Here is a 15,024-nt window from a genome sequence, read left to right as displayed (position 1 = left end):
TTTGGGTTATATTAAGAATGTCACAGAAGTCGCTAAAAAAGTTGTGTGGCATCCATCTTTGGGCACAATGACTATATAAGTCATAGCAATTTTCATAGCAAAGCAACTGTAAGGGCAAGAATTTTAACTATGGGAAGGATTTGAATTTGGTTGGAAATTCCACATTTATATATGCAAATGTTTCTTACTGGTATTCCTAGCCTTTCTTTAGATTTCCTCTAAACTAAGCATCTCCTTCTGTAAGAAATCATATACTTACATTGGTATCGCAACCACCTTGAACTAAACTAGCACAAGGATCTACTTCACTGCAGGTTGTTCCATCTCCCTCATATCCAGGTTTGCAGATGCAGCTATAAAAACAAGGTTTGATTAAATCATTTCGCATGATAGGACACTTGTAAAATTAAGCTGAATTGATTTTTGATAATTTTTTCCTTTAGCACATTGTCCAAATTACAGGCTGCTTAAAATGATTAGCTTTGGCTTTATTGAAGATACCACACCATTTCAAGTACATAGATGGTTAAGGGTGAACATCCGAAAAGCACACTGCCCAAAATTTTCAAAAGCACCGACGTCCCATTTTCAAAAGTGACAAGTATTTAGCCTTTCTCATTGCAAGTTAATGAATTTAGGCTCCTAAGACATTTAGGCACTTTTGAAAATGAAACTTAGGTTCCTAAATTACTTTGACACTTTTGACTGTAACCCTCTTACTTCTGCAATTTTACAAGCTCAAACATATTGATCTTAAGATCTGAAAAAGCTATGTATAATGTGTGGAAATGAGCACAGAACTGGGAATCAAACCGCTGAGATCTAATCCCTGCTCTGCAATTGACTCACTGCATTGCTTTGGGTAGGTCCCTTCACTTTTCTGCCTCCTTTTCTCCCCCTATAAAACGAAAGGAACATGCACATACCACCTCATAGTATTATGATAAAGATTAATGTTTGTACAATAGTGTGAATTGTTATCTTGAAACAGAAAATGCCAGTCCTGTAGTTTGATTCTGAAAGTGTTATAGCACACCTAATATTAGTTAGATATAACTACTTACCTCCTGGCACCATTACTAAGCTGACAATTTGCATGTGCATGACAGAATTGCACAAAAGGCCCACACGGAACTATCTGCTTATCACAGAGTTTCCCAGCATATCCACTTTTGCATGATCCAGCAAGGCAGATTCCATCACTACCTATCCTGTTATCACATTTCCCGTAAACACACAGGCATTCTGTAGGGGGAAAAATAAAACGTGAAATTAAACAATTGAAAAACAATTGTCCCTATATGGTATTTCTTAAATATTTCAGATTAGTTCTTTCTAAAATCTAAACACCTGTAATAATAATCTTCATATTTTTTTATAGCACACCTGTCTGCCATTGGAATTTAAAGTTATCTATAGAAGCTGGTGAAGCAGGCACACAACATCATATCTTGGATTGAAAAAACTAAAATGATTACTTATAAACAGATCAAACAAAATCACTAAACTTTTACAAACTAAGGCCCTGATTCTGCAAAAATTTACCCACGTGCTTAACTTTATGCCCTATGGGCAGTTCTGTTGAAGTCACAGAACTACTCACAGTGCAAAAAGATAAAAATATGTGGATGAATTTACAGGATCAAGGCTCAAAAAGATCTTAATATTCTATTTTTTTAAAGTAGCTATGCTTCAGCCTCTGACCTTACATCATCTTATGGAAGGCCTAGTGGCCTCTTAGGCTATGTCTACACAGGGATAAAAAACTCACTGCTGGCCCGGGTCAGCTGACTCAGGCTGCGGGGTCCATACTTGCTGTGTAGACGTTCCGGTTAGGGCTGGAGCCTGGGCTCTGGGATCCTGCATGAGTGGAGCATCCCAGAGCTTGAGCTCCAGCCCTAGCCTGAACATCTACACAACAAGTTTTAGCCCCATAGCCAGAGCCTGAGTCAGCTGACATGGAACAGCTGCGTGTTTTTTATCCCGGTGTAGACATAGCCTGAGCCTTAGGGGAAAGTTCTTTTTGTGTACAATAGACTGGTTCATAGTCAAAAAGCTATGGATAATTATGTAACATATAGACACAGGGTGAATATCTGTATCTTTCATTTTATTTAGTCTATTGTCTCTCACTTTACAGCACATATAACAATATTTGAATACTACAGGGGAAAAAAATATTACCATATGACACTTTTTTTTTTACTCTGGGCCCTACACTAATAGACACAGTAGTTATCTAGTAAGAATGATGTTTAAAGTGGATCTGAATCTGATTCCTACATAATATTAAATATTTTCAGATTGTGGATTTTTTTTTCAAGACAGTGACTGTGTCTTCATATGTATGTAGATAGCTGCTATTACATTTGTGAACAATTCCAGAATAGAAATACATGTTGAGGAGGAGGATTTTGTCTGTTTAGATAATCATGCAAGGAAGGCAGACATGAAAAAGCAATTAACATAAGGCAATCTAAGTCTGATCCAAAGCCCAGTGAAGTCAGTGGAAGCCTTTCCATTGACTTCAACGGGCTGTGGATTAGGCCTTGTTGGAAACCGTATGAAATTAACCCACCCCACAGGCCTTTTACAGAGAGTATACCACTATCAGTTAGCTCTGATTGTAATACAAATAACGTTTTAGAAGACAACAGGTTATACACAGGGGAGGAGAGTGCAGCTATGCTTACTTTTGTCACACTGAGGGCCATATTTATCAGGGTCTGAACAGAACTGACAATGGGATCCTTGAAATCCATCAGTACAAATACAAGTTCCATTTCCTTTCATTCCCTCCACACACTGCAACACAGAAGATATTGGATTTATATAGGAATGTTAAAATAATCCTTTTTTGTTACTCCCTGCAGGAAAAGTTGTATAACTAACCTGGGCCTGTCTATACCATGATTGTAGCAGCACCCTCTTTAGATGTAAGAAGAATGTCAACCTAATGATAAATATTTTTTCCAGTGGAAACTTTCCCCCAGCTTGTGTTTCTTCCCTGCTCCCATATGTCCATAATTCCATTCTCCTTCTCAATTGTAACTTTAAAATTATTATTTTGTTGTTGTTTTTTCCCCAGACAATCCTGGGCACCAGAGTGGGTCACTTAAAATCCCAACCATGCCCAATACAGTGTATTAAAACCACAGAATTGGATGTTTTAGACAACTGGAGGGTTCTACCATCTTTCCCCTCCTATATCAGTGCACGTCTCCCATATTGCCAACATAGATTAGCAGAGTGTGAACCTCCTGCAATATTTTCCACATTTGTGTGTGCTAAAGGATCAAGGGAATCTGGATGCTACCCAGCCCAGCCTGTCTCTACCCCCACATAAAAGTGCAAGATGCTGCTGGTTGCTCCATTTACCTGTCCATTTCCTGAGCAGGGTTTGGCAAATCCGCCTGGACACTGATTGCAGTCTGGCCCATAGAAGCCTTTGCAACACTTAGGTTCCTGTGAAGTAAAGCACATACTGCTGCATGGCATGTAAAGTAACACTTTATTCCTCCATCTGAAGACTTGAGGGACAGACCAATCATAAAGGGCTAGACGGTGCAGCTCTGCACTGCGGTTGACCTGGAGTGACACTGTCCCAGCGTCAGCTGCAACCTGTCTCCCAAAGCTTCTTGGTGTGTGATGGACTGCACAAACTGCTATACTCCTCTAAGCTTTATGGCCATGTGGAGAAGGAGCTCTGACACAGACAACTGTCTGAGGCTCTGGGGTGCTGTGCACTCAAAAGGGCAGTGCCTGCACTCCTGAGATCAGGGACTGCAATTCTGCTCAGCCTACAGGTGGGCCATACACAGGGGTAGTCGCCTTACTTCCTCTTCACCTGCTTCACCCACAGACCTGCACCCAGATTTGGTCTAGCTACAACCTAGCCCTACATAATTATTTCCTGTATCAAAATTTTTATTCAGGAATTGGGCTGCTATGCAGATTCATGAATATAAAAGCATGGAAACTGGCTAATTCATAGGGAAGCATGGGTCCAAAGGCCTCTCTTGTCTTAGAGATTTGCAGACCTCTTGCACTTAATATGTGTTATGAAACCCAGAAACCTAATTAGAAGGACAGGAAAAAGGAATGTGGAAAATTAATGGTAATGAGTTGTGATTGACAATTTTTGTAAGGATTAGACAGACCACAGGAGGCAAAACGTAGTAAAATCTTTGCAAGCATTTGGCTGTTCATTGCCACTGAGCAGCACATGAAGTCTTGGAAGAATAATGTATCCTACTAGTGTTGCTAATTGTCAAACTGTGCAGTCCTTCATAGAGGCAGCCATAAGAATCAGTGAAAAGTGTTTGGGAGGTGTTGAGATTAAAAAGAGAGAGAACCTGAGTTATATAATATAAGAAAGTTCTAAACAGAAATGTGCGGCAGCTACAAAGCCTCACCAGGAGAGCTGAGGTAAACGCGAAGAATGAAGAAGAGCTATTTCAGGTAGTACAAAGGGTAGTATAGCAGAGAAGCTAAGTGTCTCTGGTTGGTACTCTTGCTCAAAGAACTATGTTAAGAGGACCTTTAGATGCTGCACACATCCAAAAGTAAAATTAGCAAAGACCAACAGCAATATTTGGGCTGATTTCTATATAAGCCTTGTACAGTTTCTTACCTTTATTGTTACATTGCAGTACCTAGCACAGCCGGTTGTTGGATAGGACAGGGCTTCATAAATACATCTACGTCTTGAAAAAGCCTAGAACATAAATAAAACATAAACATATTTCCAGGTAGACATTCTATACTGCACTACAATCAAAATGTTAGGGAACAATTTAATTGAAGAACAGGAAATATCATCACATTGTTTGTTTTATTTTTTTCTATTGATACTTAAAAGGATATTTTGAGTTTTACTCTAATGTGTACCTTCCTGAGTTTTTAATCTGTGGTTGGATCTTTACTATATTGTACATGGGATAGAGTGTTAAATACAAGTGAATTCTGATCTATGGACAACAAAATCTCTTGACAGCAACATGTGAGTTTTGTATATGGAAAAATACACCACCAGAAATGAAGATTAGTGCTTTTAAAGACAAAACAGATGAAGGCTTTCTACTGGTTCCAAAGCATGTGTACATGCATTATTATTATTATTATTTATTATTGATAATCGTAATAATCATGTTTATTATGGCAGTGTCTAAGGGCCAACCAAGAGAGGGATCTCGTGCTAGGCACCGTACAAACACACAATAATAGAAGATCCCTGCCCCAAAGAGTTTTCAGTTTAATTTGACAAGACAGACATAAAGTGGGGGAAGGGGTAGAGCACAGGGTGAACAATATGATGACAGAAAATGTCATGTTAGTTCCCTGATTTTTTTTTTTTTGGTGGGGGGGGGGGATGGGTTTACTTTGGAGGGGATCAGCTAAATGGGAAGGGAAGAGGTGTGAGAGGGACAGGGCTGGGGAGAAGAGTCCAAGAGAGGCAGGTGTGGACTGAAGCTGAGGTGGAGAGACTGATGAAGGAAGAGGATTGGTGCCAACAGCCAGTCATCATGGGGCAGAGAACATCCAGTCAAAACTAGAAAGTTCTCTGAGTGTCCAGAGGTCCCTGCTTTGGCACCTTCTGCCCCTACTAGCTGGAGTCTCTGATAAGAAGGGAGGTACCACATTGGTCCTAGTGCCCCCACAGTGTGTGTGTGGGTTTCCTCTGTACAGTTCTGGGTCCAGGAGATTGCTGGGCCTCATTTTACCCCCTTCCCCCTCCGGCTGTAGTTCCTGCTTTGGGTCCTTCTGCTCCTACTACTGGCTGGAGTCTCAGTTCCTTGGTACATCCTTCCCACCCAACCCCCAACCTCTCAGGTCACGTTGTGACATGAACAAGTGAAGGGTAGGAAACAGCACAGGCTAGGACAGTGTTTGACTGCATGTATTGCACATGGCATTAATTCTTTGGAGAGAAGCAAAGCATTATTTTTGTGACTGAGAAGAAAGTTTTAACAGGTCTGGATATAGTGTAGTCTTAACCCTCCTGTATTTTTCACATACAAATTCTCAAAGCAGAGTCTATAGCAACTGTCCTCCCTTACTCCTTCCCTCCTCTAAAAGACAAAATAAAAACACCCCCCTCCTACATGGAATGCTACCCCAAGCAGAGCTTCCGATACCCAAGATAGAAGAGTGGGAGACTCCATGAAATCTCCTAGGGCGTTTGCTATACCAATTTAATTAACCTGGGAGTTGCCCAAGTACTGCTGTGACAAGTATTAGTACAGAACTCTGAGACAGCTAACTCCCATAAAGCCCTAGTGAGCTGAATATTACTGATTTCCCAAAATGCTGAGCAGAAGAACTCAGTTATTGTTTGTACTGGGAAAATCAATGCAGAACATTGAATTTAAGTTTAAACAATACTATAGCCTGTTTGGCAGTATCTGTATAGGAAGGTCACTTACTATGGGCTTCGAGTCCCCTGGACAAGTGCTCCTGTAGAATACTGAACATTTTACACAGGTTCCCTGAATGGAGACAGGACAGTAGTCACATTTTAGGAAGGCTATAGCGAAGTCTGATAAACTTTATTCAATTATGTCATGATTTACAGAACACAGTAACAGCACCTGAACTGCGAATCCTCCCTCATCAAATCTCTAATGAACATTAATTTTTATCTTTTCAACCTTCCCCCTGCCTCCTTACCCCGTCATCTTGCCCTTTCCCCATTCCTTTCTTTCCTGACCACTTTCTCTTGGAGAACTGGCACCTCCCTAAACTGTAGTGGTGAGTGACTGTTTCAGCAAATTCTCTCTCTCACACACACACACACACACACAATGGGGCAGATTCTCAACCGGTGTTGATCTGCATAACTCATTGAAGCCAACGCCGACTTAATCCAACTGAGGATCTGGCCTAATTTGCATATTTCAATATTTATGAGTTGTTTTATGTAACTCATAGGAAGACAACCTTAGCAAACTAACTTGAGATCTATCTCATGCATATCCAGTGTGAAGAGAAAAAATATTTTCTCTGTATCCATATAATAAATCTTACATTGAGCCATAATCCAGCAATGATCATCACTCTTTTCTTATCCCTTTTAGCTCATTGTCACAAATGGTTAGTTTAGCATTGCCTGGCAATGACAGAGACTAACAGCTACAGTAGTGAGACGATTTAGAATCAACTGGCGGGTTTCAAGATGAGGAGTCATAAAAACTCAGCATCTACTAATGACGGTAGCTGTGTGAATAACTGAGTTTTTGGTTTGCTGACTGAACCCAAAATAATAATTATAATTAATAATAAAAACATTTTGGGTTGATCTAAAAAATTGTTTGATTTTTTTTGTTGGTCTAGAAAAGTCTAAAAAATTTTGTTTTGGGTTGAACAAAATATTTTGTTTTTGAGGGTTTCTTACCTTTTTAAAATTAAAATTAAGTAAAATTCAAAACAAAAGGTCATTTCAAATTGAAAAATGGAAACTTTTTTGGAAAATGTAGAAATGTTTCTATCTTTTCAGAATTATTATTTTTTAAACCAAAATAACTTGGATAACCAGATGTTTCAGTTGACACTAAGAAAAGGAGTACTTGTGGCACCTTAGAGACTAACCAATTTATTTGAGCATAAGCTTTCGTGAGCTACAGCTCACTTCATCGGATGCATCCGATGAAGTGAGCTGTAGCTCACGAAAGCTTATGCTCAAATAAATTGGTTAGTCTCTAAGGTGCCACAAGTACTCCTTTTCTTTTTGCGAATACAGACTAACACGGCTGTTACTCTGAAACCTGTCAGTTGACACTGAATCTGCATTTTTTGTTGAAAAAGTTTTGTCTGAAAATTTTCACCCAGCTTTAGTAAGTATTAGTAAGTACCGTCATCCTCACTATAGTGAGGATATAGAGTTTGTCAAGGCTTGAAAAGGGTTCCCTGGTTCCCACTTGAGTTAGACTATTCATGACTGATGATGTTACCCCTAATCTCAGAAAGAAATTAGAATAATCTCTGAGTGATGGTCCAAGATGTTTCATGTTTTCCATAATGTTTAAGAGCTTGATCTAAAGTAATTATGTCCACAGACTTCCCATTGGAGACAGTGGGAATTTTATTTGTGAAAGAACTGAGAATCAAGCCTTAAAATGTTCCATGTTTTGGATTTCCACATCTCCAATGTTATACAATGCACATAGGAACATAGGACCAGATTTACAAAGATATTTAGGATGCAGATAAGTGTCTAGTGTAATCTTTTTTTTTTTAAAAGCTCCTAAGTGATTTAGATACCCAATTCACATTGAAAATCAATGGGAGTTAGGCACCTTATCTGCTTAGGAACTTTTGTAAATCCCACTAACCCTTTGCCTTTGTAAATCTGGCCCATAGTGATTTAGAACACAATTCTTTCTAATGGTACCAATATTTCAACTATTCAATGTCATACAATTCACCGATTTGCTCATTTCCCGGATAGGGCTTTGTCTTTGTTACAAGTCCAGACTTGGCTAACATGGCCTCCCTTGATGCTGACAGTGCTGTTAATTTGCACAACCTACATGCTTCCTGAAATTCATGAAAGAACAGTTCCATGGTTAATTTTGGCTCTCATGATATTAAAGTATGCCAGTTAGTGACTGGCTTAGCACTGGAATGTCACCGTGGGTATGTATTCCAGGCTTTAAAATATTCAAATAACCAAGTGTGAATCCTGATGTGGTTCTAGAGCTGGACAAAAATTATTTTTTTGAAAATGCAGATTTGGGTTGACCGAAGCATTTCAGGAATTCACGTCAAATTTGGCAAATTGTTTCAGGCAGCGAAACAAACAAATTCTGAAAAGGTGTAAACATTTCATGTAGACATATTTTAAATTAACCATTTTGAAGTTAGAGAAGCCCATGGTAGACCCAAATACAGAAAACAGGTATTCTGATACCCAGTCCAGAACGCAAATATCAGATGTAACAAAAGGTCGGAAGCTTTATTTTTGGTTACTTTTGTTTTAAAGCCAGAAAACTTAGTCACATAGATCCCCACCTTTATATTACTTATCATTGTTGCAATGTGTGTTAATCAATGCAGGAAATGAATCCTACTCAGATGAAAACGTTTTGTTTAAGGAATTTGAAATACTAATGTATTTTAGGTGTTGCTCAATTTCCATGCCAGGAACTGTTGTGTGACATTGTGCCTGGTTTATGATTATACTGCACACATGGCACTTAGTTGTTATTACCATGGTTAATGGCTTTTTATCATCACCTCTTTCATTTCATTTCATTATAAATGGATGCTGTCCAGTTCAGCTGAGGTTTTGCTTCAGAGTTGTGTTTTTGGATTATTGTAAGTGAAGATTGTAATTGTTTTGCCATATTGTATCACTGTGTCAGAAATGTCTTTGGCCCAGATATGTACTTGAGTGTGATCCAAGAATAGATGATCAGAGCAACACCTATAGCAGACAAAAAGCTTTGTCTGACAGTTATTCTTCTCCTTACCAGATTATCACTGCTGCCAAGTGTACAAGCCCTATAATGTGCTACTCAAACTGAGTATGCTGTGGGGAACCCAATTATTTGAAATATGCAATAGTTTTCGTTTCCTAATCTGAAGAAATAAGGTGCAAAATGGAGCACAGACAAGTCCATATGTTGTATTTATTTAACTGTATTTTCTACATGTGTCATAAAAAGAAAATGATTGATCTTAAATAGTTACCATGGGAACTAGAAGTGGCTACATACTGGTATAGGCACAAGTGGAACTCTGGGAGGCAGATTGTTTGACTGGGAAGATAACTAATTTTAAAGGGTTGCTATAGAAACTGGATGAGAACTTGAGATGGGACGGGATGTGCTCACCTGAGGTTCTAGCTGGCAATTGACCTGTTTACATACTGTACTGTCATCAGGGCTGTGTATTGTATCCAAAATGTTACCATACTTTATTGCTCATTTCTCTGATGTTGCAATAAAGAGAAGATTAAAGTACCATGCATGGAGTACTTAGTGGCTACAGTCTTAAACCTTGTTGTACTGGCTTTCCTTACCATTTTAATTTCACTCCTTCCCCCATCACATCTGTGTGGTAGAACAGGAACAATTGAGGGAGGAATAAGAACACCTGCAAGAGTGTATATTCGACCATTTTTGGCAACAATATCTGTTTCTTCTGTTTCTTCACCATTCACCAAGATTTGTCCCTGCAAAATAAAAGAATCTGAAATCATCTTTGAAAACTACCACACCACTACCTCATAATGTTCTAATTTCATTATTTTTAGGCTATTGGCTGAGCAAGAAGTAGGACTGAGTGGACTTGTAGGCTCTAAAGTTTTACATTGCTTTATTTTTGAATGCAGTTGTTTTTTGTACATAGTTCTACATCTGTAAGTTCAGCTTTCATGATAAAGAGATTGCACTACAGTACTTGTATTAAGTGAATTGAAAAATACTATTTTATTTTTACAGTGTAAATATTTATAATAAAAATAAATATAAAGTGAGCACTGAACACTTTGTATTCTGTGTTGTAATTGAAATCAACATATTTGAAAATGTGGAAAACATCCAAAAATATTTATATAAATAGCATTCTGTTGTTGTTTAATGGTGCGATTAATCACGATTAATGTTTTTAATCGCTTGACAGCCCTATTTGTGATCTGTCCATGGTCATAGTGAAGCAGTGGAAGAACCAGGATTAGAACTCAGGAATTCCATCCATGCTCCTTGACCTTTGAACAGCCCTCTTTGCTAGTCTGCTTTGGTAAATTATTTATACAAATCTAATTTTCATCCATAACACAATTTTGGTTAATGCATGTGAACAACGCAAGGAAGTTTCATATATCAATTAGCTTGACTTACTAAAAGTACCTACAGTATTTTTTCTTTTAAATGTACTGCACACCAAAAGCATTTTCAAGAGACTAATTTATGGCTGCCTGATTAAAAGGCTACATCTTGAACTAAGAGTATGAGCCGTCACTATTTTTTTTTTAAAGTAGGTTAGCGATTAGAAGTTTACATAAGCTGGACTTTTTAATTTTGTTTCCACTTATTTAATTAGCAAAGATCTCAGGATTTGGCATAAGTTTTCACTCAGTCTTTACTCATGTAAACTCCAGTTGAAATTGATGGGAATCTGCCTGATGAAATATCGAGAGTGAAAACTAACAGTAGATCTAGGCTAGTGGAGAGGTATGTTTTTAAACATGTTAGCTAACATATTATTAAACAAAATGTGGCGCCTAGTGTAGCCAGGGTTTAATACCTTCAAAACTGTGTTGACTGGGTTCATCATGACCAGCTAAACATTTTTAAAAGTGTTAAACCTAGTCTACACTTGGTACTGCGAGATATTTAAAAATGTTAAATTAAAATATGTTAGTGGACACATTTTAAAAACACCCTTACTTTCCTCGACTGGACAGGGCTGAAGGAGGAGCTCAGGATTTGGCCCAGTCTTAAAAAAAATACTAAAAAAATTTGTAGAGCTTCCTGACAAACCCATCTGAACAATAATTTGTATTTTTTAAGTGTCTTTCATAGTGCTGAGCCTTGAAAGGCTCTGGGAGTGGAATGCTGTGAATTTTCCACTCATTCAGATGGGAAATTCCTTTGATCCCTTCCCAGTTCAACACTACAAAGTTTTGTTGCCATATCTAGGTTGTGGAAAAAATCCACACTTCTGATTGACATAGCTATGGCAGCAAAATCCCCCACATAGACTCAGCTATAAAGGGAAAAGAGCCCATTTGCCAGTATAGTTTGTCCTTCTGGAAGGTGGTTTAACTATACCATGAAAAGAACTCCTTTTACTGGTGTAAGCTGTCTTCACTAGGAGGCTCTGCTGGTATAGCTATACCAGTATAGCTGCACTGGCAAAGCCTTTCTAGTGTAGACGAGCCTGAGGCTCAACAGGTTTTCACTTGCACCTAAAGTAATTGGATGAGTGGATCAGAGAGAAAAGTTCACCAGTAAAAAGTTGACTTCTCCTTGACTTACATTGCTGGTTGTGTTAAAATAGATGAACTGTCTAGCCATGGTCTTGACGTGATCTATGGAGATGAGACTGGCAACCTCCAACTGCAATGAGTAAAAGCGATTTAAAATAAACAAAGGAATGTGTGGTGGGGGTTTTAAGCTGACTGTCATCTGCTCTTCTCAGAAACAGATTGTTGAAAAAATGATGAAAGTGTATCATGAAGAAAGGGGGGTGAAATCCAGCTGGGGGCTGCCCTGATGCAGACCAGTACAGGGGGACCCCCATCTGGGACACTATATGCGTGGCCTGTACCGAGCTTATTAAGACTCCTCTCCCCAGCCTGGTGCAGAGGAAGCAGGGGCACCAGCAAGACAGGGGATGAGGCACCCTCAAACATGTGTGATGTCATGGGACTCTATGGTCTTCCGTTTTGACTCTGGTGGAAAAAGGGAAGAACCGGGGAACTTGTTTAGATATTGACAAACCCACGCCCTCTCAGTTTAAACCAGGCAGGTGTGAATCTTAACAGCATCGGTTCAGAGTCATATGTGCTTATTTTAGTGACAAAGATACGTTTGCCCTTCTTTTTATTCCTGTTAGCACTGCAGAGCCAACACAGCCAAATTATGTACCATCTCACATATCAGTAGTTTCGCAAGTTCCAGTTGCAAGATGTGATCCTGTCGTCCATTGGATTATATCTTAGTGGCAAAAAAGGTGTATTTACATCAAAATACCTATCTTGATTTAAAATCCTAGAGTAGACAAGGCACAAGTAGTTTTTACCTTGATGTAGCTAGTTGAGGTCAATGCTAAGCACCCTATCCTGGGTTGTTGCTGACTAGCTACATGAGATAAAAACTACAGTACTGTGTCTCCATTAGGAGTTTACATTAAGTGGGGTGTTTCTATGTAAAAAAACACGCCTGTTTTGCAGTGAAGACAGTCTTACCCCGTGTGCTACCCAGTTGAATAACACTGAATGGAAACTGTGTTTAGAGCAACCTTTTGCTTTCAGCGATGCAGAATGTTTGAAATCACACTGCATGGCCAGAATGCTGCTTTCCTGGAGATAGCCTGAACAGTGACAGGACAGGACAGGACAGGACAGCCAAGCAGTTACACTAACCTGAGCATAAGAAACGATGTGGTATCGAACAAGCTCCAGACGTTTCCATGCACCCTGCACAAATGACCAAAGGACATTTTTAACCCAGTGCAGCCAGCACAAATCTGATCTGCTTTAACACAGCACTGACAAAATAAAGATATTTTTTATCATTTACCTGAGTCTTGAAAATGTCTGTATTATTAGTGATGCTCCCCTGAAATCCAAACAGTGCTCTCCTCACTGCATCTAGTCTGTTCTAGAGTCTGTCTCATCTGATCTGTGTCCCTGTGCATTCACCTGCATTTCCTTTTGGGAGCGACCTTTTTTTTGCTGTGCATTTCCTGCTAGATGTTCCCTAGGATCAATGCGCAGAGGAAACCATCCTCCCCCTCCATTCCCGTGTTGATCTTCCCTTTCCATACAGATGAAGTTGGAAGGGTTGGGGAGGTGCTAGTGAGGGACATGTATCATCTCCCAGCTCCAGCAGCAGTAAATCTATCCAAAATGTAATGAAGCCTGAAGCTGCATTAACTCCTATTCAGTGTCACCTCTGTGCTGTGAAAATTCCCTTTAAAGAGTCTCTGGGGTCATCTCCCAGGGAAAGCCTTGTCACTATGGTTTCAATGGAGCCATGCTACCAGGAAATCAGAACGGGAGCAGGGGGCTGTAGCCAGTGTGTTTCTCTGTATGGGACAGAAACTCTGCACCCCAACCCTTGGATGGAAGAATTCAGCAGATTGTACTTTATTTCCACATTTTCAAGGAGATGGGCTGATCTAGCCTTTTCTATCAGGAACTTGTAGGACAGTGAATTTTCCAGCCTTCACTTTGGGAGCAAGTAGAAGGGGAGAAGACGAATTAAGGGGGTGAGGACATTTTTGCCCAAACATGAAGATATTAGCAAAAACCACGAGGAGGATTAGATAAATCTAGTTTCTGAAAATGTTATGTTTTCTTGTTCCTTAGTGTGAAAGTTCCACTTTAAAGCTGCTTAGAAGCATGGAAATTACCATCTAGATCAGATCCAAAGCCCATCTAACCCAGTATCCTGTTTCTGATGCCTCAGAAAAAGGCACCAAAGCTGTAAAAGATACCTACGATATAAGAATCTGTATTGATCTGCATTATCTGAAGAGTTATACCTCTGTAGAAAGCAGGTAGTCCAGTGCTCCATCTTTCATGTTATCCAAAGCATTGTTGTTTGGAACAAAGATTGTGTAAGGTCCACCATCCTGCTCCAAGGCCAGTCCCAGGATAGTTTTCTGTTTTGTTTTATTTTCATTTAAAAAAAAAAAAAAGGGAAATTACATCCTAGCTTTGTTGTGCATTTAAAAATAACTTTATAGAATTCCACTTCTATATTCTTACCTCTAACATGGATCTAAATCGGCTGTATCTTCTATTGTCCTGCATCACTGTCATTATGGTCTCCTAAAAATGTATTTTTAATTTTTATGTTACATTATAGTTAAATTAGAAATGAAATAACTAATGCATTTAAAATGTATTCATTACATAATCTTAAGTGTATTATCAATCGTAAAATATACTTTCATGCTCATAAAATCCTTGTTTACAAATACTTGAATTCTTGAATGAGTCTCAGTCATTAAAGACCTGGCCGTATTTGTTGTTTTTATTTATTATTTGTATTGCTGTAGGACGCAGACACACCAGCTGAGATCAGAGCCCCATTGTACGAGTTACTGTACTTTCACATAGTAAGAGATGGCCCTACCCCGAAGAATTTATATTCCAAATCCACAAGACACACAAAGAATGGTAGTATTGAAGGATTATTATCTGTGTTTCCCAGAAAGGTAGTGAAGTACAGAGAAATTAAGTATCTTGCCCAAGATCACACAGGAACAGGTGTCTTGAGAAGGTATCTGATGTTAGGCACTGAAAAATGGAGACACCCAAAATTAGTGGTCATTTTTCAAAATCATGGC

At 39.0% G+C, this 15,024-nt stretch overlaps 1 protein-coding gene across 6 annotated transcripts in view; it reads right to left on the bottom strand.

Moving 5' to 3' along the window:
* Window positions 1-15,024, bottom strand: part of STAB2 (stabilin 2) — a 139,942-nt gene that overhangs the window by 83,906 nt on the left and 41,012 nt on the right. For all 6 annotated transcript variants that reach the window (XM_043541910.1, XM_037879700.2, XM_037879695.2 and 3 more), the window contains 11 exons: window positions 14,441-14,503; window positions 14,215-14,334; window positions 13,091-13,144; window positions 11,982-12,062; window positions 10,022-10,174; window positions 6,426-6,488; window positions 4,634-4,717; window positions 3,379-3,465; window positions 2,694-2,805; window positions 1,065-1,245; window positions 260-353 (listed from right to left, as the gene is read on the bottom strand). In XM_043541910.1, the coding sequence (XP_043397845.1) occupies window positions 260-353; window positions 1,065-1,245; window positions 2,694-2,805; window positions 3,379-3,465; window positions 4,634-4,717; window positions 6,426-6,488; window positions 10,022-10,174; window positions 11,982-12,062; window positions 13,091-13,144; window positions 14,215-14,334; window positions 14,441-14,503 (1,092 nt within the window). The remainder of the gene's footprint in view (window positions 1-259; window positions 354-1,064; window positions 1,246-2,693; window positions 2,806-3,378; window positions 3,466-4,633; window positions 4,718-6,425; window positions 6,489-10,021; window positions 10,175-11,981; window positions 12,063-13,090; window positions 13,145-14,214; window positions 14,335-14,440; window positions 14,504-15,024) is intronic.

The sequence above is a fragment of the Chelonia mydas genome, chromosome 1, assembly GCF_015237465.2.
Source record: "Chelonia mydas isolate rCheMyd1 chromosome 1, rCheMyd1.pri.v2, whole genome shotgun sequence".
NCBI lineage: Eukaryota > Metazoa > Chordata > Testudines > Cheloniidae > Chelonia > Chelonia mydas.
This window is presented reverse-complemented; position numbering and strand designations above follow the sequence as displayed.